At 33.9% G+C, this 22348-nt stretch overlaps 2 protein-coding genes and 1 long non-coding RNA gene across 10 annotated transcripts; 1 reads left to right on the top strand and 2 right to left on the bottom strand.

The window, feature by feature from the left end:
* The first annotated feature begins 1460 nt into the window (after nt 1–1460).
* On the top strand, nt 1461–4510 carry LOC110871798 (ethylene-responsive transcription factor-like protein At4g13040). 2 transcript variants are annotated; one of them, XM_022120541.2, is made up of 7 exons: nt 1461–1648; nt 2754–2810; nt 2944–3068; nt 3133–3214; nt 3356–3530; nt 3825–3946; nt 4161–4510. In XM_022120541.2, the coding sequence occupies exons 2-7, from the start codon at nt 2771–2773 to the stop codon at nt 4292–4294; spliced, it is 678 nt and encodes a 225-aa protein (XP_021976233.1). In that variant the 5' UTR covers nt 1461–1648; nt 2754–2770; the 3' UTR covers nt 4295–4510. The 2 variants fall into 2 exon arrangements, with proteins under 2 accessions (XP_021976233.1, XP_021976229.1); XM_022120537.2 differs by having other exon boundaries at nt 1466–1648; nt 3130–3214.
* Nucleotides 4511–4774: 264 nt separating this feature from the next.
* LOC110871790 (FHA domain-containing protein FHA2) lies at nt 4775–9323 on the bottom strand. The gene is made up of 3 exons (XM_022120524.2): nt 8574–9323; nt 5765–5922; nt 4775–5186 (listed from the first exon to the last, which is right to left on the bottom strand). The coding sequence occupies exons 1-3, from the start codon at nt 9130–9132 to the stop codon at nt 4977–4979; spliced, it is 927 nt and encodes a 308-aa protein (XP_021976216.1). The 5' UTR covers nt 9133–9323; the 3' UTR covers nt 4775–4976.
* Nucleotides 9324–14849: 5526 nt separating this feature from the next.
* LOC110871772 lies at nt 14850–18420 on the bottom strand. Of its 7 annotated transcripts, XR_004893829.1 has the most exons (10): nt 18336–18420; nt 18143–18221; nt 17498–17569; nt 17310–17381; nt 17133–17217; nt 16284–16451; nt 15724–15764; nt 15623–15646; nt 15304–15532; nt 14850–15014 (listed from the first exon to the last, which is right to left on the bottom strand). It is a non-coding gene; the product is annotated as an uncharacterized LOC110871772 (long non-coding RNA). The 7 variants fall into 7 exon arrangements; XR_002553925.2 differs by having other exon boundaries at nt 15304–15646; nt 17303–17381; XR_002553939.2 differs by having other exon boundaries at nt 15304–15646; nt 15718–15764; nt 16254–16451.
* Between the last annotated feature and the right edge of the window lie 3928 nt (nt 18421–22348).

The following is a 22348-nucleotide window of genomic DNA, read 5'->3' as shown; positions in this document are numbered from 1 at the left end:
AAATTCGTTCGTTTAGTTAAATGAACAAACATGAACAGAGGTCGTGTTCATTCGTTTATGTTCGTGAACGTGTTCGATAGTTCATTAGTGTTTTTAGTTTTTATATTTATTTAATACTTCAAAATTCCGACAAATTAAATATCTAATAAGTGTCGGTGTATTATATGTTTTGTTCATGAACGATTGTTTGTGTTCGTTTGTTTCCATTTGTGTTCATGAACATTAGTTTGTGCTCATTTGTGTTCGTCAACATTCGTTTTTGTTTGTTGCCTAAAATTAACAAACAAACACGAACAAGTTCATTTCCTTAACAAACGAACACGAACATAAAATCTCGTTCGATAAGTTTCGTGAATGGTTCGCGAACACATATATTTCTTAACAAACGAACACGAACAAGGTCCGTTTACAGCCCTACTTATAGCCCTTGTTATAAGTGGCAGTTAAGCCGTTGTTAAGCAAGGAGTTCTTTCTAACAACAAAAACAATCTAATCGTCCGTAAGGCTTCACGGTATGCATTGAGAATAGTATGAACTTTTGTTACAAAATTTAGTTTTTTTTTTTTTATTAATTGAAGTAACTTGAATTGTCATAAACTTAGATGTGGCAGGTAAGCCGTTGTTAACCAAAGAGTTCTTTCTAACAACAAAAACAATCTAATCGTTCATAAGGCTACACAGTATACATTGAGGATGGTATGAACTTTTGTTACAAAATTTAGTTTTTTTTTTATTAATCAAAATAACTTGAATTGTCTAAGTGGCAGTTAAGGCGTTGTTAACCAAAGAGTTCTTTCTAACAACAAAAAGAATCTAATCGTTCATAAGGCTACACAATATGCACTGAGTGTATTTTGGTAGCAAAGGGAAAATCACTTCACCCCTTGGTATCAAAAAATTACATCCCTAGTACGCACTGAGTATATTTTGGTAGTAAAGGGAAAACCACTTCACCCCTTGGTATCGAAAAATTACATCCCGATCAAGACACCCATAGTTGCTGATCTCTATCTCTTCTCGTCTCTCTAAAAATATCTCTAAAAAATGGTTTCGAGACACGTGAGATGGTGAGGATCCGTTTCCAAGGGATGAAAATGATAGAATTGAAAAAATGGTGATATGACGCCGGTTTGACTTAAGAATGGTGAAGATAGATACTCACCATCCTAAAAGAAACCAATAAATCATAAAAATCAAACAAAACATCGATTACATGTATGATTTGGATCAATAACTGAACCGACACACGCACACTCCTGGTTTTATAAGGTCACGATAACTTATCGTCAAGGGTAGTTTGGTAATTTACAAAGAAAACCTAGACCTTAAAATTTAAACTTAAAGAACTTGTAGTAAGTAGCAAAACATCTCTCTCTAAAATAACTTACCATCAAACCACCTCACTACTCACTAGGACCCCCTACACAACCAAACATAATGAGAGGTGAAATAAAAACAAAAGGTGGTAGATGCATGACCAACTCCAACCCCCCTTCTCTCTCTCTCTCTCTCTCTCTCTGCATCATACATATAATAGATATATCTATATCTCAACTTTCTCTCTCCAACCTCACCACCTTGCCCTTGTAATCCAGATCAAAACCCCAGTTCATCTTGCAACCCCTCTTGGTTTTCACCACCTTTTCAGGTATTTACTTACAACACCACACTAAATCTTTGTGGGATTTGGTTGATTGGTTAATAGTGGTTAAGACTTAGGTTTCTCTCAGTCTTTTGTTTATAAAAGGTGGTAGGTTGGTGGGTTGACTTAAATGTTATCAACAGAAATGGGTTTGTTTTTCTGGTTTTTTTGCTTGATTTAGATTCTATTTGTTTTTGTCATGATGTTTGTTTAATTTAGGTTATGGTTATTTGTGGGTTGTAAGTTATTTTTCTTGATTTGTTTAGTTTGGTATGTGAAAGATGAAAATTTTCAACTTTTTCCTCATTTGGGTGTTTGAATTACTAACATAGTTACAAGATTTTTGGCACCTTTAGTTCCATTTCTTTGTGAGTATTTTGGTGATTATGAAGTGGGATTGACTTGAAACTTCACCCTTTAAGTAGCGAAGCTTGAGATTTCCGACCAGGGGTCGAAAACGTATATACCAAAAAGTTTCTATAAAACGGGGGGTTGAAAACGTATATACCCAAAAATTTCTATACGAAAACTACATACTCTCTACTACTGACCGAAAAGTTCGGGGGGTCGGCCGCCCCCTCCCGCCCCCACTATGCTGCGCCCTTGTTTATGAGTCTTGTTTTCTGTAACATTTGTTTATGTGCTTCGGAATTTGGCTTCAATGAGTTTGATTAAATGTTTTACTGTGCAAGTGTGTAACAGTTAATGGTTATAAAAAGTCCCTTTTTTTCACTGCACAAACATATAATGTAGGGTGGATAATGAGTATAAAAAGTGTTTTTGAGGATTTTAACTTATAAAGAAAGTACTTATGGTTGTGACATGATCTAGTCTTTTTGTAAATCTTTAAAGGGGTGGAGCACCGGTAAGTGCTTGCGTTGCGTCCCTTGGTTTTTTTGCCTTTAACCTCCTTGAAGGCCACCTGCACAGCGCAAGTTGTGTTTTACCTTTGGTGGGGTCCGTGAGTTTTCTGGTAGTGACCCCTCATGGTTAAAAGAAAAAGATTGATTTATGTGAACATTTTTTTGACTATTGAGGACCAAGGACAATTAATCTTCTTGGATCCGAATGTGTTTATATAACTTGCATATTTTTCTATCGGATGGTTTAGGTTTGTGGTTGGAAGATATGGTGAGCATTCGTCGACAAAGATTGATCAAGCTTTACGGTACATTTTTAACTTTATGTTACTTGTTATAATATAGATATCTTGATCGTTATGTATTCGCTATCTTATGAATCTTGTCAAGGTACATGTTTTTTTTGTAACTATGTTGATGTTGTACTATGTTATATATTAGGGCGAAGTCCTTCTCTAGATTTAATATCTTCACTTGAAAACGGGCAATCTCCAAGTTGGGTCCAGAGCACCCGACATGTCAATGTGCTTCCGACACCTTCGGTTGACATTAACCGATCTGCAGAGGTAATCACAAGTGTTTTTGTATTTTCTTTATCATTTTCCCACACGTTATTCGTGTTTCTAGCAGGAGAAAACGAAATCTGAAGAACCCGAATCTTCAAATGTCAATGAATCGAGCTCATCTAACAAGCAGCCCATTCAACATCCAGGTCTATCTCTCAATTTTTTTTTATAGTTTTTGTCATGTAAGAAAATAAATAATCTAAAAACTTGCATCAGCTTTTTTGTGTAAATAGAGTGATGTTATATGAATGGCGTTTTTTGACCGTTTTAGTTTGTACCTATTTCAGTGTTCAAAAGGCGGAAACGACACAGAAGAAAACACTTTGAGAACCAAGAACCGTGCATAATGAGAGGGGTATATTATAAGAACATGAAATGGCAAGCTGCCATTAAAGTGGACAAAAAACAAATCCATCTAGGTACAGTTGGCTCCCAACAAGAAGCTGCTTGTTTGTATGACAGGTATTGACCGATTTTAAACCATTTTCTTATTAAATGTGTTCATTCGGGTTCGTTTATATTATTAACTAAAAAGGACGGTCCAATGGATCGATAAGAAGCTCATAAATCGTGCTTTAGTTAAATGTTAGATTACTTTTTGGTAATATAGTTTTTGTTATCTCTTTATAATATAAAAAACGGATGAAAATGTGTGTGACCCGACACAACTTGTTCCGATGCACACGTATAACTCACCTGTTTTGACACGTTACCTAACCAGACTGACCCATCCACAATGGTTTCATGTTTGTGTAGGGCGGCTTTCATGTGTGGTAGAGAACCAAACTTTGAGCTCACGGCTGAGGAGAAGGACGAACTCAGTAAACTGAGTTGGGATGATTTCTTAACCATGACTCGGTCAGCAATCAACAGCAAAAGTAATTTGACTTGTCTCTAACTTTGTATATTTTCCAGTAGTTGACTATTTGAATTTTTTTTTACATTGACTTTTCACCTCAAGAAACCATGATTATTCCAAGTTTTGGAAATTAATGGAAAAAGAATACAGAAGTTGAAATTTAAAAGTCAAACATGCTGACTCAAAATGTCAACCACTTTTTGTTTATCTAACAAGTACTTTTATTCTCTCAGAACATCAGAGACGGGTTAGTTCCCGAATGAAGTTCGAGCATCCGTCACATAACAGCAGTGACCCGCATACGAAGGCGGATCAAGGAGGAAAGAGTTTCTCAGGATCTGAAGATGTTGAGACATCGGGTTCCTGATGATTTAAAACTTTATTATTGGCATTTCTTTTGTTAAAACATTATAACCTTCAGCTCTATTTTTAACAAGTTTTATGTTTTAACGCGCATTTTAGGAGCAAATCTAAATGCTTATGCTGTACCATGCAATCATAGTGTCTTTGGAGGTCACAAAAATTGATTAATTAGTTTCCTTATATTGTATAATAGCTGCATTGTGTAATTTTAGCTTTCTAAGTCGCTATTTGTGTACAAATATGCTAAGCGAGTCCAGCCATTTGAGATCAGCTCGTTAAAACCTCAAATCAAGTTGAGTTTAAATGAGCATGAGCTTTATATACCTAGTTCGGCTAGTATTGCGAACGTCAAGTCGTCAACACACCTATTATTTATGTAATAATATAAACAATTATATATGATTATAACAAAATTAACTAAATAAGAACATTTAATAAATATATATTAATAAACCTAATAAATAACTAACTGATAAATAACAGAAAAACCAAGTTCAAGCTTATAAAATTTCTCGTAAAACGAGCTCCAAGCTCGGCTCTTTAGCATCTTCTAGAAACATAACACCACTTTGAAGCAAACCAAATGGTCAAAAGATTCATAGTTACATACAATCAAGGGTACAAACAAGACCTCAAGTTGAAGTCAAAACATAAAAAGTAAGATACTAAGCCACTTGTTCAAGATCTCAAGAAACGAGTGAAACAAGCGAGACAAACTCGAGTGTAACACGGCCTCTAGATCTAGTGTTAATGACAAAATGTTCAGGGTATTTCCTCAACAACATAAGCAGCCCAAACCATGGTTTGCCCTGAGCTTCAGAGCCTGGATGATCATCGCAAGTTAGATACCTCCTAACTCGACTATGGTGCCACACATTGCCGTACAGTTCAAACAGCTGCACCCCATGATGTAAAAAAGAGTTTAGCAAAACAGTTATGTATTAATCAGGTTTATAGCCAAATAAATTCAAATAGAGAGTTTTTTTTTTTTTTGTGATATTTATGCATAAGAAACATAATCAAATTAAGAGTTAAATGACATTTTAGTCCCTGTGGTTTGGGCCATTTTGCCAGTTTAGTCCAAAGGTTTCATTTTTAACCTGTGGGTCCAAAAAGGTTTCACTGTTGCCATTTTAGTCCACTGGGTTAACTTCATCCATTTTTTCTGTTAACGAGAAGGCCAATTCGGTCATTTTATATGGCTGAATTGCCCTTTTAGTTAACAGAATTACATACAAAATGACCAAATTGGCCTTCTCGTTAACAGAAAAAATGGATGAAGTTAACCAAGTGGACTAAAATGGCAACTGTGAAACCTTTTTGGACCCACAGGTTAAAAATGAAACCTTTGGACTAAACTGGCAAAATGGCCCAAACCACAGGGACTAAAATGGCATTTAACTCTCAAATTAATAAAAAGCAAGTATGATCAACTTATAATGCATAGACTGGGGCTGTATGCTTAGTGATTTACCTCAGCATGAAGTTTCTCTAGAGGCATCCAATCCCCGGGACCGCAAAGGTCAGAAAGCACAGTAGCGACAGACGATACGACGTCTTTCTCTTCTAATTGTAACAGCTGCTGGTTATCAGACTCCCGATCAACTCTTGATCTTGCCTCTGATTTCTTATCTACAATCACAAAAGAAAGGGAAAAACATAATTATTGGAGGTACAGTTGAAGCATTCGTATTAGTAATTTATATATTATGTTAGTTATCTAAAGTCTGTCACTAGGGCTGCAAACGAACCGAACGAACACGAACAAGACCTTGTTCGTGTTCGTTTGTTAAGAAATATATGTGTTCACGAACTGTTCATGAACACTTACCGAACGAGATTTTGTGTTCGTGTTCGTTTGTTAAGGAAATGAACTTGTTTGTGTTCGTTTGTGTTTGTTTGTTAATTTTAGGCAAGGAACAAAAACGAACATTGATGAACACAAATGGAAACAAACAAACGTTCATTAACAAAATATATAATACACTCACAATTATCAAATATTAAATTCCGAATCTTGAAGTATTTAAATAAAATATATAAACTAAAAACATTAATGAACTATCAAACACAAACAAACACGTTACCGAACGTTCACGAACATAAATGAACGAACGCGACCTCTGTTCGTGTTTGTTCATTTAACTACACGAACAAAAATTTTTTGTTCGTGTTCGTTTGTTCAATAAACGAACGAACACAAACGAACTTCCCGCCAAACGGTTCACGAACTGTTCGCCGAACATTTGGTTCGTTTGCAGCCCTATCTGTCACATAGCCCCTGATTTAATCCGCATAAATGCGTAATAACTAGATGGAAATATACCAGCGTCCAACTACATATGCTAAGTGATTGAAAAACTATTTAAAAACATTAACTCCACCGTAACATGACATACCAGGAGTATATAGCAAAATTATATACAACATGCAAAGATGAAAGCATACCAACATCAGAGATATTATATCGATTAACACTAGATGATTTCTTAATTTTAATAAAAAAAAGTTATCTAGAGAACCAAAAGAGTGAAGAAACAAGTCATAACTCCCAACATATAATCATCATTAAAGGTTTTAACAATTATTGATATTTTATAGACGGACTTTATTATATCTCTAAATTATGTCTAGAGTGTTAGTTATGTTGACCGAGACTAATATTCCGGTTACAACTTCTATTTCATTTAAGCTTAAGGTTAATGTGTCTATTTACTTTGACTGAACTTAATGTTTCAGTTACTAAATTCATCTATATAAAGACTCGCTTGTAATTTTCGGATAACTTCTGATATATGATATTAAACGCTCTTTCATTTAGGTAATACATTCTAAGTACATTGTACAGAACAGATCCCAATAGGAATGTGATATCAATGAGGGACCGAGCGATAACTCAAATATTTGATCCATATGGGGACTTGTAGAAATGCTGAAAAGAGCAAAGAAACTATTCCATGACTCCCAACAAAAAATTATCAAATAGCAATTTACTAATTAGTTTTATTTTACTGAGGAATTTTATTTTTTATGTTGATTAAGTCTAGAGGATTAGTTACTTGGACCGAAATCAATATTCCTGTTACACTTTCTATTTCATTTAAGCCTATACTCAGTTACTTTTCATTTAACTTAGTGTTTCAGACTTTCAGTTACTAAAATCGTCTATAAATAAAAAACTCACGTGTAATGTTCGGATAACTTTTTTGACACATAACAAAATTAATAATAAACTTCCACTTGGCTTTTATTAAACACTTGCTAGAACGTATCTAGACCCTTCTGCTTCCATTTTGCACGACAGACAATGGTTTGCCACCTTGGTTTTAAAAAGCGATAGGTGCACAAAAGCAACGAGGTCTAAAATTAAGGCGCGAAGCGCAAAAGCGGTGGGCTTTTCGTAACCGAGGCGCAAGGTGTTTATATAATTTTTTTATATATCCCATACATATCCCATTAGTTTTTAGCTTCTTTTAACCAAAATATAGCTATAAATAAGGCTTTTATACCGTTTTACTTACATGTACAAGTCAAAAAACCCAAGGCATAACTTTTTTTCTGCAGAAAAACGCCTCAGATACATGAGGCGCGCGCCTCAGGCCAAAAAAACCCAAAAATCTGCGCCTTTTGGGTGCTTCTTGTAATTACACAAGGCGCTGAGCTAAAAAGCCCCAGAAGCTGCGCCTTGATACGCCTCGCGCCTAGGCGAGGCGTGTTTTTTAAAACCAAGTTTGCCACTCCAGTAGACGTCAGATATAAATCTATCAGAAAAAGGCTCTACTTTAAAGTTCTTAATGTATGTAATCGGAAACCTATAATACAATACAACTTTGGCCATAAACTTCATCTAGTTTCATAATCAATCCGGCATGATTACATCTCACAGCTCTTATATTACTAAACTGACAACTAACTATAAACCTTGCATACGGTTATCATCCGTTAACTACATATCAACCTATTCTACTCCACAATCCACATAAATTTTGACAATGATCATAAACAAATGTCACAAACAAACAAATAAAAAGACATCAACACAAAATACACAAACACTAACCTGAATAATGTGATCTTCCACAGCAAAAGTCTCACAAAGTCTATTTTAATGTTTCAGTCGCTAAAATCGTCTATAAATTGTAATCTCACATCTCTTATCATCCAATCACTATTATATTTCCTATTATTATAAATCTTGCATATGGTTATTATAACTTGTAATAATCATTTAATTATAATCACACATCAAAAATGTTACAAACAAACACACATTAAACACTAACCGGAATGCGATCGTCCACCCGAACCGGAAGCACCACCAACAACACCATAATCATCTCTCCTCACCTTCTTCCCCACAACACCTCCATCCTCCACGTCATCATCACTCCTCCCCCTCCCCCTCCCAGAGGGCGGCAATGCCGGCGAATAATAAGCACCACCACCACTAGGGTTTCTGCCACGTGGCACCGGAGCAGGTCCACCGAGGATGCTTCTAACCGGCAAGAGAAAGTAAAACTCCTTGTCTCCGATCTGGAGGAGATCTTGAGAGTCGAGTTTGACCGGAGGAGTGCCGGGGAGGTGGAGAACGCCTTCGACGAAACAGCCGTTTTTGCCGAGGACTTGGAGGGCGAAACGGCGTCGTTGGAAGTCGTAGAAGATGCGGGCGTGATGGCGGGAGATGTTCATGCCGCCGCCTAAGGAGGAGAGGTCGACGTCGACGGTGGATTTCTTGGAGTTGCGGCCGAGAATGATGGAGTAGGTTTGCATGTAGTATTCGAAGTCTTCGCCTTGGAGCTTTGCGAATCCGGCTTCTACGTCGCTGCCGCTGCTGCTTGTCATTTTTCTGGTTGTTAGGGTTTGATCGGATCTATTGATCGGACATTGAATAGGATTTGGGGGAAAATGGGGGCCTAGGGTTTGTTTCAACGTAATTGGATTCCGATGCGTGTTTTCTGTATGCAGATTTCGATTGTTTGAATAATATTCTCATTTTAATGCCCTCTCATCTCACACTATCTTCATCACTATTGCTCTATCGTAATCAATAGTGTCACCACACTTTTTCAATTCGAATTCAAAAAATTGGAATTCGATTATCAAGGTTCGAATTTGAGATGATTCATATTCGAGTCTAGTAATTGAATACGAATTATGATTTTCAATTCAATTCGAAATTTGATTTCAATTTATATATAACTAGAATTACCACCTGTCGCAATGCGGCAGAAGATTCATTAGTTATATATCATGTTAGATGAAAGGCGAATGTTTCTCACATGACCACGAGCCTATGTGTAAAACCGAGAAAAAAATAATTAATCGCACGTTGCGACAGACCTATCAAACGCGAAAAATAGACGTGTTGCGACGGACATGTCAAACAGGAAAAAAATAGATGAAAAAACGTTGAACTCTACACGCACGTTGCGGCATGTTAACTTGGAAATTTAGAACAACATGTTAAACGGAGAACTTATGAAAGATGAAAAGTATATAGGAGACTAAAGTTGAAAGTAAAAAAAGTGTTGAGATTAAATTGCGAAAGATGAAAAGCTTTGGGTTGAAAATAAAAAAAAAATTAAAGGGGTTAAATTGCAAAAGATGGAAACTTTTGAATTAGAAATGAAAAATCAAATTAATTAAAGGGGTTAAAATACCAAAGATTGAAACTTTAGACTTAAATTGCCAAAGATTGAAACTTTAGAGTTAAAAAAAGAAATCAATTTCAGATTATGAAAACAAAAGAGATAATTAAAGGGATTAAATGGCAAAAGACGAAAACTTTTGAATTAGAAGTGAAAAATCAAATTAATCAAAAGGGGTTAAAATACCAAAGATTGAAACTTTAGACTTAAATTGCTAAATATTGAAACTTTAGAGTTAAAAAAAGAAATCAATTTCAGATTATGAAAACAAAAGAGATAAATAGATTTAGTTAAATTGATGTTTAATATTATTATTATTATTTAATAAAAGATATAAATAAAAAATAAGACTGAGAAATTAACAGAGAATGACACGTGTCCAAAAATGATTTTTGTTTATTAGTATAGAAACATTTTTTAATATATATATATATATATATATATATATATATATATATATATATATATATATATATATATATATATATATATATATATATATATATATATATATATAGGGGAAGGTTCAAATGAAAACCACTTTTATTGTGAAAACTCGAAAACTAACTAAAAAAAGGCTAAAAAACACACAAAAAAAATTTTTTTTTTCAATTTTTTTTTATAAAAATCGCTAGTTTTTATATATAAAAAAACTTTTTTTCAAAAAAAAAAAAAAAAATTTGTGTAGTGCACATGTGTAATAATACACATGTGTAGTACACATACATATGTGCAGTATTACACATGTGCACTACACAAAAAAAAAAAAATTAAATTTTTTTTTATATTAAAAAACCTGCGAAATTTTGATTGCAAAAAAAAATTTTTGTATGTTTTTTTGGCTTTTTTTAATTAGTTTTCGAGTTTTCACAATAACTAGTGGTTTTCATTTGAACCTTCCCCTATATATATATATATATATATATATATATATAGAGTAGGGATATGGTAAAAAGTGTCTAAAATGTAAGAAGGGTAAGAAGTGTTTTAAACCATTGGATATTTGATCTAATGGTTGAGATCAATAGGGTATAAAATGTAAATTGTGTTTTAATTAGAAGGACCTTATGTAAAAATTGAAGGGCAATAGTGACTTTTCCAACATTTCAAATATGGTAACCGTTTCAAAACCACCCATCAAACTCCTAAAAATCAGCGAATTATATGTAACCGCCATCAATCTCCAAAAAAAAATCAGCGAATTTCTTCATACTTTAAAACATTCCCAGATTTTTAAAACGTAATCGCAGATTCAAGTCATGGTGTTTTAACTGGAGACATTGTTGATGGCGTGGTGTTTTATCTGGAGACATTGTTCATGGCGTAGTGTTTTATAAATACAAAACATTCCCAGATTTTAAAACACCATGACTAGGATTCAAGTCATGGTGTTTTATCTGGATACCTTGTTCATAGTGTGGTGTTTTAAACATCTATGATTCAAGTCATGGTGTTTTATCAGGAGACCATGGCGTGGTGTTTTATCTGGAGACATTGTTCATAGTGTGGTGTTTTAAACATCTATGATTCAAGTCATGGTGTTTTATCAGGAGACCATGGCGTGGTGTTTTATCTGGAGACATTGTTCATAGCGTGGTGTTTTATCTGGAGACATTGTTCATGGTGTGGTGTTTTATCTGGAGACATTATTCATGCCGTGGTGTTTTATCTGGAGACATTGTTCATGGCGTGGTGTTTTGTCTCCAGATGTTTAAAACACTATGCCATGAACAATGTCACCAGATAAAACACCACGCCATGATTCAAGTCATGGTGTTTTATCTGGAATCCCCAGCAACCTTCTATGAATATAACACCATACAACTTAATAGAACACCAGAATAAAACACTATGATACACATTAACCTGCATCGCTGGATTCCATTGAAATTGATATAAAACACCAGAATCGAAAAAAGGCGCAGACGTTAAACAACTGGAATGGGGATATCGATTTGATAATCCTTTATGTATTTATAATTAATGATGATTGAAAGATACGTATAACACAATCGTATGGAAATTACAAAATTCGTTCAAATCCCTAAACAATCTCATGGACGGTTATTTTTGGATCAGTTATGTTGAATTTGAATTAAATGACAAAAATGTACAATTACAAAACTACCCTTTTGAATTAATTAAGAGGATGGACACTTGTCATTCCAGGAATATTTCTTACACTTCTTACAAATTAAGCACTTTGTACAGGATCCTAAACCTATATATATATATATATATATATATATAGGGTAGGGTTATAGAGTGAACACTAATGACAGTGGCGGAACTAGCCCATTAAATCAGGGGTATCCCAAAAAAAATTACCATGCAATCATACAATTTAAAAAAAAAACGACGATAAATAAATCAAGTAAAACAAATACCTAACTAACTGGGCCACAATTTCAATCATATTATTAATAATTTGGGCAATTGAGCCACTGTTTCAATCGGGCTCCCTTATTCTACAAGTTTAGGTTGGTTAGGGGTATCCTTGTATTATTTTAGGGGTATCTTTAGTATAAAACCGAAAAAAAATTAAAAAAAAAAAACACTATGAATACGCACTTGAGCCGTAGCCCGTGCTATGGTTGCTAAGGCATTGGGTCCGCCCTCCATATATATACACACACACACACATACATAACTTCTAAATTTGGTCAAATTACGAATTACATCCATAAGTGATAAGTTTATTGTTCATAACATTATCATACCTAATGACAAATAGCTCATACTGCTTATTTCTAAATTTTTACCTAACTTAAATCGCTATCAGTAACCAACCTATCTTCTAAATTTTGACATGTCGATAGTTAATTAATTTTGCACATTGTTATATTTTAGGTTAAACATAATTCGTTTGTACTAGTTTTAAAAAATGAAAGTAAAATAATTTATTGTTTATAGTGAATTTAAATTAAATGGAATTCGATTCGAATTCGAGTTTCAAATACAAATCGAATACGAATTCAGGTAAAAAAAATAAAAAATTTTGATTAGGTTGTTTCGATTAATTCAAAAATTTGTTATTCGATTCGTTGAACACCCCTAGACATCGCCACTATCACCATAAGAACACCACCGGTGATCCAAGCCATTTGACATGTTTCTAAAACTGCCTTTCATGACCCCAAACATGCTTCAACGCATTGCCCAACCCAACCCAACCTTCATATTTTGACACCCATGGTCTATGGATGTATTGCCTTTTTAGCAAATGTTATGGAATGGTATAAATTGTTTTCTTATATAAATACACGAAACTTCAACTTGTAGCGTGCCATGATATTATTATCACTCGAATATACAAAATGGTCTACAATTCAACCTTGAATCGGTCAACATATTAAAATTTGTAATTTGAATATATCATTGTAGGAATGGGATCAAATACAAACACTTAAGTTTGTAAGAACCATAAGAACCAACACATAATTGACAAGTGTCTATCAATAAAAAATTAGTTTAGGGGTAATTTAGACCTTTTGACCATATTTATTTATAACTAATTAAAAATAACTACAAAAAATATAATCAGCACAACACTATATAATTAGCATAACATCCTTAATTGTTCTTCATTATCAGCACATCTTCCTCAATCGTTCTCCATTATCAACATAAACAGCATTAGCACAACATCCTTAATCGTTCTCCATTATCAGCACACCAGATGTGCTTATATCTACTTTTGATGTTTGTTTGTATTATTTTGTAATTAACACATAATCAGCACGTTATCAGCACAATTATAAAACACCTTTTGTTAACTTTTTTAAACATCACTTTTAGAAATACAAAAAAGGTATAGCAATATGGTACTCATATTAAAGATAAAAAAATACTTGATTTTATGGTATATTTTTTTTTTAAAATAATGAAGTATATAAAAGTTATTTTAGTTTAAAAAACCTTGGTGGAGTTTGTATTTAATGGAAAATAGTCAAATGACTAGCAATTTTACAAAATTACCCCTAATTTGTTAGTAGTAATTATTAATTATAAGGGTTTTATTTATAATCAATATCAACCCTTGATTTAAATTATCAATGGTTCAGATCTGTTCTTACGGTTCTTATAATTCACACTGTTTGTACAGGATCTCAACCCTATCATTGTATCCCATTTGCTTCATGTAATATCTTAATTTTTTATATTCAACAATAACTTATTGTATCCCATTTGCTTCATGTAATATCTTAATTTTTTATATTCAACAATAACTTATATAAATATTATTGGGATGTTATTTTTATAAAAATGGTGTGATAACTTTGAAGTTCGAAACTTATGCATACTCATGATTAAAAACTAATTTCATAATAAATATTGATATGTATGTGTTAAACAGCTTCTCTGTCAAGTAGAGTAGGTTTTCATGTTACCAATTGGTGAATTAGATCAAAGTAAGAATGATATCAAAGCTAGTAAAAAACTAAAAATGTTAAATGTCCATGCACACTAGATATTTGATAAACTGACACTAAGAAGAATTTAATTTAATTTTAGGAGCCTCTAGTTTATATGAAGTTAAATCACTACACTAGTACACTTATAACTTGTTTCCATTGTCTTAAATTGAATTAAACTATGAAAATGGAGCTGAAATTAGTTTTGGGTCAGAAGTAGTTATGAGTTTAATTTTCGGCTTTTGTTTGGATTTTGGATTGTTTTGTAAAATCATATAAAATCAATTGTGTGTCCGTTTGGAGTGTATATTATTTGGTTGGAAAGATTGCCAACTCTATATTCTTCGTATTATTAGACAATAACAAATATGGTCAATAGATGGGTGAAAAGTGTGAAATATACTAACTATACAAATATGATGAGCCATAATTTGTAATGTTTTGTATATATCATATACTAGTGGGGAACCCGCGCGTTGCTGCGGAGTCGACGATGTGAGGCAGAAATATAATGCAAACCTTAAAACGATTAAAAAATCATATATAAGTTGTATATATGAAACTCGCAGAAGTCTAATTCAAAGCCGGAAAAGGCTGCTGTATTAATTCATCTTGAACCTCATTGTCTCTATAAAATTTGTACAATCTCTTCCCTATACACCTACAAGATACAAAAAGTGTACATTAGTAAGAGAATCAAGTCCCTCTACGTCTTCTTTGTGCAGATATTCTATTTTGAAGATTATTTAATGTTTTAATATGATTAAGAAAACTACCTGTTTAGAAGATTAGCAAAGTTTCTTTATAATAAAACGATTTAGGCCATTGTAAACCCACGCGTTGCAGCGGAGTCGACAATTTCCGTTAGTTTAATCTTATGTTATGAATCACTTACAAGCATCAAGGGTTTTGCATTGGGTTAGTTTTATCTTATGCTAGAACCCACTTACCAATTCTCCCTTTTATATACTCTGATTAAAGTTGGATAGCCTGTTCTTAATGGGATTTGTATGCATTTTCTTGAAGTCTTGATCAAACCTATCTTCTTGAAATGATTGATCCGTCGTCAACTCTCGATCTGTAAAGTTGTTTGAGTCTGGCTTGAGTCGCATAAGTATGGTATTCTTGGAATGCTTCTATTATTTCAAACTCTCACCCTACAGGCACAATTAGGGAAAACTGAAGAAGAAAGTTAAAACGACAACATACAACACTACTAATCCGCGTTCCGTAGAAAATCGATATGCGGAGTCCAACCGCAACGCTCACCACTCCAACCGCAACAGCCACCACCTGTCGCCACCAACGATTAATTACTCAAAAGCATATCATTTTGCTATCAATAATAGAATTTAAAAACTCACCACTACCTTTTTCCTTGTGAGCCGACCTTGCGAATAGTGTAGTCAACCTTGCGAAAAGACATAAAGCTTAATAATTATTTATTATTAAATATTATTGATTAATCCATAGGGCGAACTTATGAACTAAACTTGTTAGAAAATACAAAACAAATTATCAAAAAAGGGATAAGAGGCGGAAAGTGTGTCTAATATTCAAATTGGTATTAACTATTACAACAAAAACCAGTACTGATACCCCATATCGAAAACCCAAAAAGTGAGTATCGATACCAATACTGATGTTCGGTCGGTACCGGTTCGATATGCTATCGGCATCGGTACGGGACCGCTAATCGGTGAAAATGCTCATCCTTTAGCTACCAAGAGCAAAAGTAGTTATAAAAATACTCTTTTTACGAAACAGGTAAACTTATATTTCGTTATAACTGGTCGAACACATGAAATACTCTTGTAACAGATAACTTTGGGGATGCATAACTAATAAGGAAGATGACATCATCATATAAGTTTTTGTTAGAAAATCAACCATTATTCACCTTAAAGTTTTAGACGAATTAAAAAAAGACCTCGATAAGTGTAGCTGCAGATTGCCCTTCTCCAGCAGTAGCACCAAAAAGGACAGTGTTACCCATGGCCATTATATCGCCACCACCTCCACGTCCCAACCAGCACCACAATCAGCACCACGACCGTCATTACCGCCGCCTTCACTAACAGAATGGGATTTGTTTAAACTGGGCAGTTTTGATGCCAAACAGAAACAAAGGGTTCCAGTTAGATACAAAACATGAACACACTGTGCACAAGTAAAGTTATGTATCAATATATTATTTAGTATACAAAGTATCCCTAAAAACAATAATACAATAAAACTAAGTAAAATAGTTCATATCTATCACCAACATGAATTCATACAGGACTTTCAACCGACTAACTCGACCAGATGGCAATGCATGTACCACGTTGTTACGTTTGTCAATCCAGTTTTATATTTCAAAAAACTTAGAGCATTTTTCTTCTCAAAATATGTTGACCCATTAGCTTATGAACATGTCAATTATGGTTACTCAGCAACACGTCAAATGGTCAAGCATGTAAACTGAATTTGAAATAAAAAAAATTGTAATGAAAATTTCCCTTATTTGGTATTTGTAGAAGGGTATTACTAAATTAGATATATATGTCATATAGTCAAGCAAGTGGTTTGATAAAGATGATGTGGACGCCACGTGTCGAAAAAGACCATGTGGTTTACTAAACCACTACTCATGGTCTAAAAAACAATTATATAAATAACTACTATTTAGAACGCAAGTCTCTTTGTTTTGGAATTTCTTTATTTTAGTAAAATTGAGTTAAGACTCGTTTCAAATGAATATCATTTTAATAAGAAAAAAACACCAAATATTTTTTACCATGTCTCCTCTCAACGTCCATTAATGAAGTCAATGGAGTTCCGCCAACTGTCCATTCTGCAACTGGTGCAGCTAAATTCTCGACCTTCATGTATCATAACAATAAAGTTAGTCTTATTACATTTAATTCACAAAAAAATATTATCAAAATAATATAATTAAAAACATACAAAATACCTGCCGGCTTTCATGATTCCCTCTTAAAATAGTAATTCGTTGAGGATATCGTACTTTCACAGCCACCAATAGCTGTAATAAAAAAAACATTGGTTATATATCAAATACTTGCATAACATGCGACCAAGCGGGTCAGTAAAACAAATATAAATACGTCAGAAAGGCATGATTTAGAGACTTTTACTTACTGTGACAGTTTCAACAGAATAATACCCTCCATCCACGTAATCCCCCATAAACAAGTAGTTTGTATCCGGGCACTGATACGACGGTAGAGATGATGTTAATGTGATTATATCATGTAAGTTAAGATCAAATTGACTGCGTATCATGTAAGTTAATAATACAAACATGAATTACCAGAGGTACTACATAGTATAATTATGTAGCCCGTTCATGTATATTGTCAAACTCAAGCTCAAGAAACATGTGAAGCAAATTTTGATTAATTAAATTGCAAATTTAACAATATCATTCAACTCCAAGTGCTCTTTTTTTTTCTCTTTACATATCACAATCTTAAAACAATCTTAAAATACTTGCAGTAACTGTTAACTTTGAATTGTCAGAAATCAAGAGCAAGTGTGATTCTCTCCACCCAATATTATTCAACCACATCATAAATAAAAAAAAAAACAAAATGATTTCAGCCAAGAAAGCCAAGAAATCAGACAAAAAATATAATCGATTAACGAACTCAGATCCATCAATAACCAAAATAAAATAAATAACATAATTCCAATCATACACAATATTCAAATAACAGAACCCTAAAACACAAAATTAATATCATAGGATGAAGATACATCAATATACAAGGATAAATTTCTTACTTTAGTGCGGGCGACAAATGGCTCCGGCTAGGGTTTTTGATTCCAACTGTTCACCGAAGTAGAAACACTCAAGCCTTTCCTGCATTGATACAAATCTTGAATGTGTGACCTAAAGATTCATTTTAACAACCAAAACACATATAATAAACACAAAATGTAACAGTCATTAAGAAAACAAAATGAAGAAAGTTACAGAGAGAGAGAGAGAGAGAGAGGGAGAGCGATGAGGTCGATATTGGAGGAAGAAAGGGAATCAGAAGGGCTTCATCAGTTTAAATGATCGTCGCAATTAAGTTCAATAAATATAATCGATTGCAATTAAAGTCAAGGTGGTTGAATTACCAATAAGCCCTTCCAGCGTCTTAAAATACCAAACATTTTCTAATTTTCTCTGCTTACACAGGGTTGTATATACTGCTTCCAATGTTGTACATGATGTAAAATTACGTTTTAGTACATCACTTCTCCTTTTTATAATAATATAGATAATTATTAAGGTATCTGTTTAACATATTTTTATACGTTTGGAAAGTTAATGGAGTAACTTGTACTGTTTTAAATCATAAGAAACTAATATGGTCAATAAGTTGGTCAAAACGGGGTAATAAAGTAGTTTCACTGAAAAGTATATAAACAAAGTTAAGTTTCCTAAAAGCTAATTGAAGATGATGCTTCTTTAATTTAAACCAGGAACATTAGTTTCTAACGGTTAAATGTACATATTAATGTATGCTTGAAACACTGAAAATACTCAAACATGAGTTTATACAAGTAATGTTGGTTCAGTTCTGTTTGTGCATGAAGGAAAACATTAAAACATACCTGTTATGACAGACAGTGCGTTGGAGAATCCAGTAATGGAGTTCGACATGCTTGTCATCGTGATCTGGTTCCTCCTTAGGGTGCTGACTGATGATGGGGACTTAGAAAACCGAAAAGGGTATCGGCTAGGAGAGGAGGTCGTTCGTGATGATGTTATGGCTAATGGGGTGTGTGTAATTGTGTAACTGAGTAACCCCTTAACCTCCACATAATTCTCCTTATATAAGCACCCAGGAGGAAACCTAATTAGTTAATAAGGGTAATATGGTCCATCAACAATTACCAACTAATTATTTAATAGGTTCTAATATATTTTGATCTCTATAATGTAAATGATTGTGATGGCTATAGATTAAATATTAATATGTAATATATTTAATCTTACAAGTAAACCAATCAAAACGGTAAATAAAATAAAGATGTGTTTAAGTCTTATTATTGACATGGTAGTTATTTAAATAATTGTTGTAAAGCAGGGTAAGAGTAACCTTTTTCATTAAAAAATGTGTTTGATGGGTGGAAGAACCCATGATTCTATAAATCCTATGGGCAAATGTAAGTTAATTCTTATTTTAACTTCAGAGCAAGTAATTCATATCCGTTAATAATCTAGATTGTTATAATCAAATAAATAGGCGCTTTATTATGAATACATTGACTTTTAGTTATGCTATGGTTTTGTATGCAAAGAATGATCCTAGTGTTGGAATAAATGGAGTAGAAGGCTTGAGCATTGTCACGATGAGAGAAGTTTGTTTGTTGTACATGTTATTTGAAAGAAATGTACAACAAAGTGCCTACTTGTATGTAAATTTGTTTTGATATCAATTTTGAACATTGACCTCACCCTCCTTTCACAAAGATATTATCGATTTTTTATTTTGATTAATACTAGATCCTCAAATTAGTTGCGAAAAAGACCTTAGTATGTGAATTTATCAAATGATTATAACAAAATTACTCCCATTAGTATCTTGATATTTGGTTGAAATTCCCATAAGGAGGAACTAATAACTATATTAACTACGAAATATTCATTACATGGCATGTGTTTTATGAAGAGGTATATACACCCCCTAAATAAAAGTTTTGGAGAGTAGAGTTTTTTTTTAACGGCCAAACGATACCCATATATTAATACCACAAACTAACCTTTTGGCAAGTAGCTAAGAAAACCAACAAAATATACAATCTAGCGAACAACATACAAATAGAATCAAGATACAAAATTTACATGAATATTACCAAGTTGTACAAATCCTCCCTGGATACTCCACCATACGTTGATCTATGTTGAGTCCAGTCAAACAAAATTTCCTTCTCCTCCTCCACCATCCTTTGAGTTGAAGTAGCCAATCATTTGAATACCTTGTCATTCATTTCTTGCCAAAGTCTCCAGCATGTTAACAAAGTTATAGCAAGAACCATTTTCTTCATTTTTGTCAACATTCTCAGCCGTTCAAACTCTCCAATAGATCATCGATAGAGTCCTAGATAGGTAGGTTTGGAGCTTTGGTCCGTGCCCAAATTTGTCCACATCAAGCATTAGAGTAAAGCATCCGTAACCGACTCAAACACACTACCACACACTTGACATGAAACCGATGAGAACGTCATACCTCTTGCAGCTAAGTTAGGACTTTTTTCAAGAGATGCTCTCCACACAAGTAAATTGGAGTCAGCTAGTTCATATCAAAGTCCCTATCCAAATCTTCTGATGCGTGTGTAGTGTAATATATTTTTGATGTATATTTAAGCCCCTTTTTACACGTTTAGCCAAGTTTTAAATTTATAAAACACGATATTCACTAACACTAAACACACATATGGGCAAGTGCACCCATCGTGGACGTAGTATAGTGTTGGTAAGATACCGAGGTCGTCCAAGGACACAAGAGCTTTTAATACCGGTTTATCCTCAACGTCTAATCAAATAAAAAAGTGAGAAAAATGTTTTTTTAAGCTAAGAAAATAAAAACTAACTAAATGCTGAAAAAGTAAAAATAAAATAAAACAGATAGACAAAATGAATCACTTGAATCCGACACATGTATTAGTATAACCTTTGATTATTTTCGCACTTTTGCACTTGTTTAAGAGATTATCTTAGTTATTGTAGTAGGCCCCTCTTTTGAAGGCGACGTTACCCTCAACCCAGTAGTTCGAGTCAGCAAGGATACAATCCTAAAGGGTCGGATTATTGAAAGATAATGAATTAAGTTATTAATGCAAATTGTGGTAGGCCCCGCTTTCGGCGGTGACGTTACCCTCGGCTAAGTAGTCTCAGTCAGCAGGGATACAGTCCTAAATAGCCGGGTTATAGTATTAATAGTAGTTAACTTATGAGGGGGTCAAAGAGTTTGGATCCTCGCCATCCAATACCTATGGGCATTGAAGGAGATCCTACTAAATTTGACCCAGGTCCCAAGCAGGACCTCTAAACGCTGAACAAGGGCAAGACCCTTACCAAACCGTTCCCTTAACCCCCGACCAGGTAGCAAACATACCTCCATATAGACCGTGGAGATATGAATGATGAAAATCTTTTATTTTATATAGACAGTAAAATAATGCCAAGACACCACGGACAAACGATAAGGAAAGATCACCTTCAACATAAGTAACTAGTTATTAAAGTCATTAATACAAAACCAAATAAAAAGTGCAAAAGATTGAAAATAAAAAGTATTATACTAAACACTTGTCTTCACCAAGTGATGTAAGAGACTTAGGCAAACATGGCCTTGATTGTCAAGAACTCTTACGATCAATCTTGGATCCCGAGACGACTCACACACTCTACGATGGACAATGGATGATGGTGGTGGATGATGGTGTTATGGTGGTGGTGGGTGGTGGATGAAGTGTGAGAGAGGTGGTGTGCCAAGGGATGAGTTGAAATGAAACCAAGCACTCCTATTTATAGGATGAACAGAAGGCTGGGCACGGCCCCGTGTCCGCTGGACACGCTGTCACACCCCAACCAATGGCGGAAACATCGGGATGAGACGAAGTGTGAAGATTGCTCGAGACATCATAACGCTATTTGTGACAATAATTTAATAATCCAAATTTCATTTCCAAACTTCAAGTAGTCATTAATACAAGATCCAAATAACAACAAGTTTAATCAAGATAACAAATCAACATAACCAAAATTCGATACAACATATTAAACCTAACGTCTAAAGTGTGTATCTAGGCATCGTGCTACCTCTTTCATTTCATCATCATCAACCTGTAACATGTTTAAAATACAATTCAATGCAAAAGCAAAGGCGAGTATACAAGTTTGGTACATACATAGCATAAGATAAAAGTGTGAACAATTCCTCATAGCAAGCATGCGATTCAAGATAAACATTAAATATGGCATGTGTATAA

Source organism: Helianthus annuus, chromosome 1 (genome assembly GCF_002127325.2).
Source record: "Helianthus annuus cultivar XRQ/B chromosome 1, HanXRQr2.0-SUNRISE, whole genome shotgun sequence".
NCBI lineage: Eukaryota > Viridiplantae > Streptophyta > Magnoliopsida > Asterales > Asteraceae > Helianthus > Helianthus annuus.
Note: the sequence above shows the minus strand (reverse complement) of the source record. Positions and strands in the feature narration are given on the sequence as shown.

What these genes read in the sequence shown, in the direction of transcription:
- LOC110871798 (XM_022120537.2), top strand. Translation starts at nt 2,771, where the DNA reads ATGGTGAGCATTCGTCGACAAAGATTGATCAAGCTTTACG. An exon ending in AAGATTGATCAAGCTTTACG is followed by an intron (nt 2,811 to 2,943) that starts GTACATTTTTAA and finishes GTTATATATTAG; the next exon opens with GGCGAAGTCCTTCTCTAGAT. An exon ending in GCAGCCCATTCAACATCCAG is followed by an intron (nt 3,215 to 3,355) that starts GTCTATCTCTCA and finishes TACCTATTTCAG; the next exon opens with TGTTCAAAAGGCGGAAACGA.
- LOC110871790 (XM_022120524.2), bottom strand. Translation starts at nt 9,132, where the DNA reads ATGACAAGCAGCAGCGGCAGCGACGTAGAAGCCGGATTCGCAAAGCTC. An exon ending in GGGTGGACGATCGCATTCCG is followed by an intron (nt 5,923 to 8,573) that starts GTTAGTGTTTAA and finishes TTGTGATTGTAG; the next exon opens with ATAAGAAATCAGAGGCAAGA. An exon ending in TAGAGAAACTTCATGCTGAG is followed by an intron (nt 5,187 to 5,764) that starts GTAAATCACTAA and finishes CATGGGGTGCAG; the next exon opens with CTGTTTGAACTGTACGGCAA.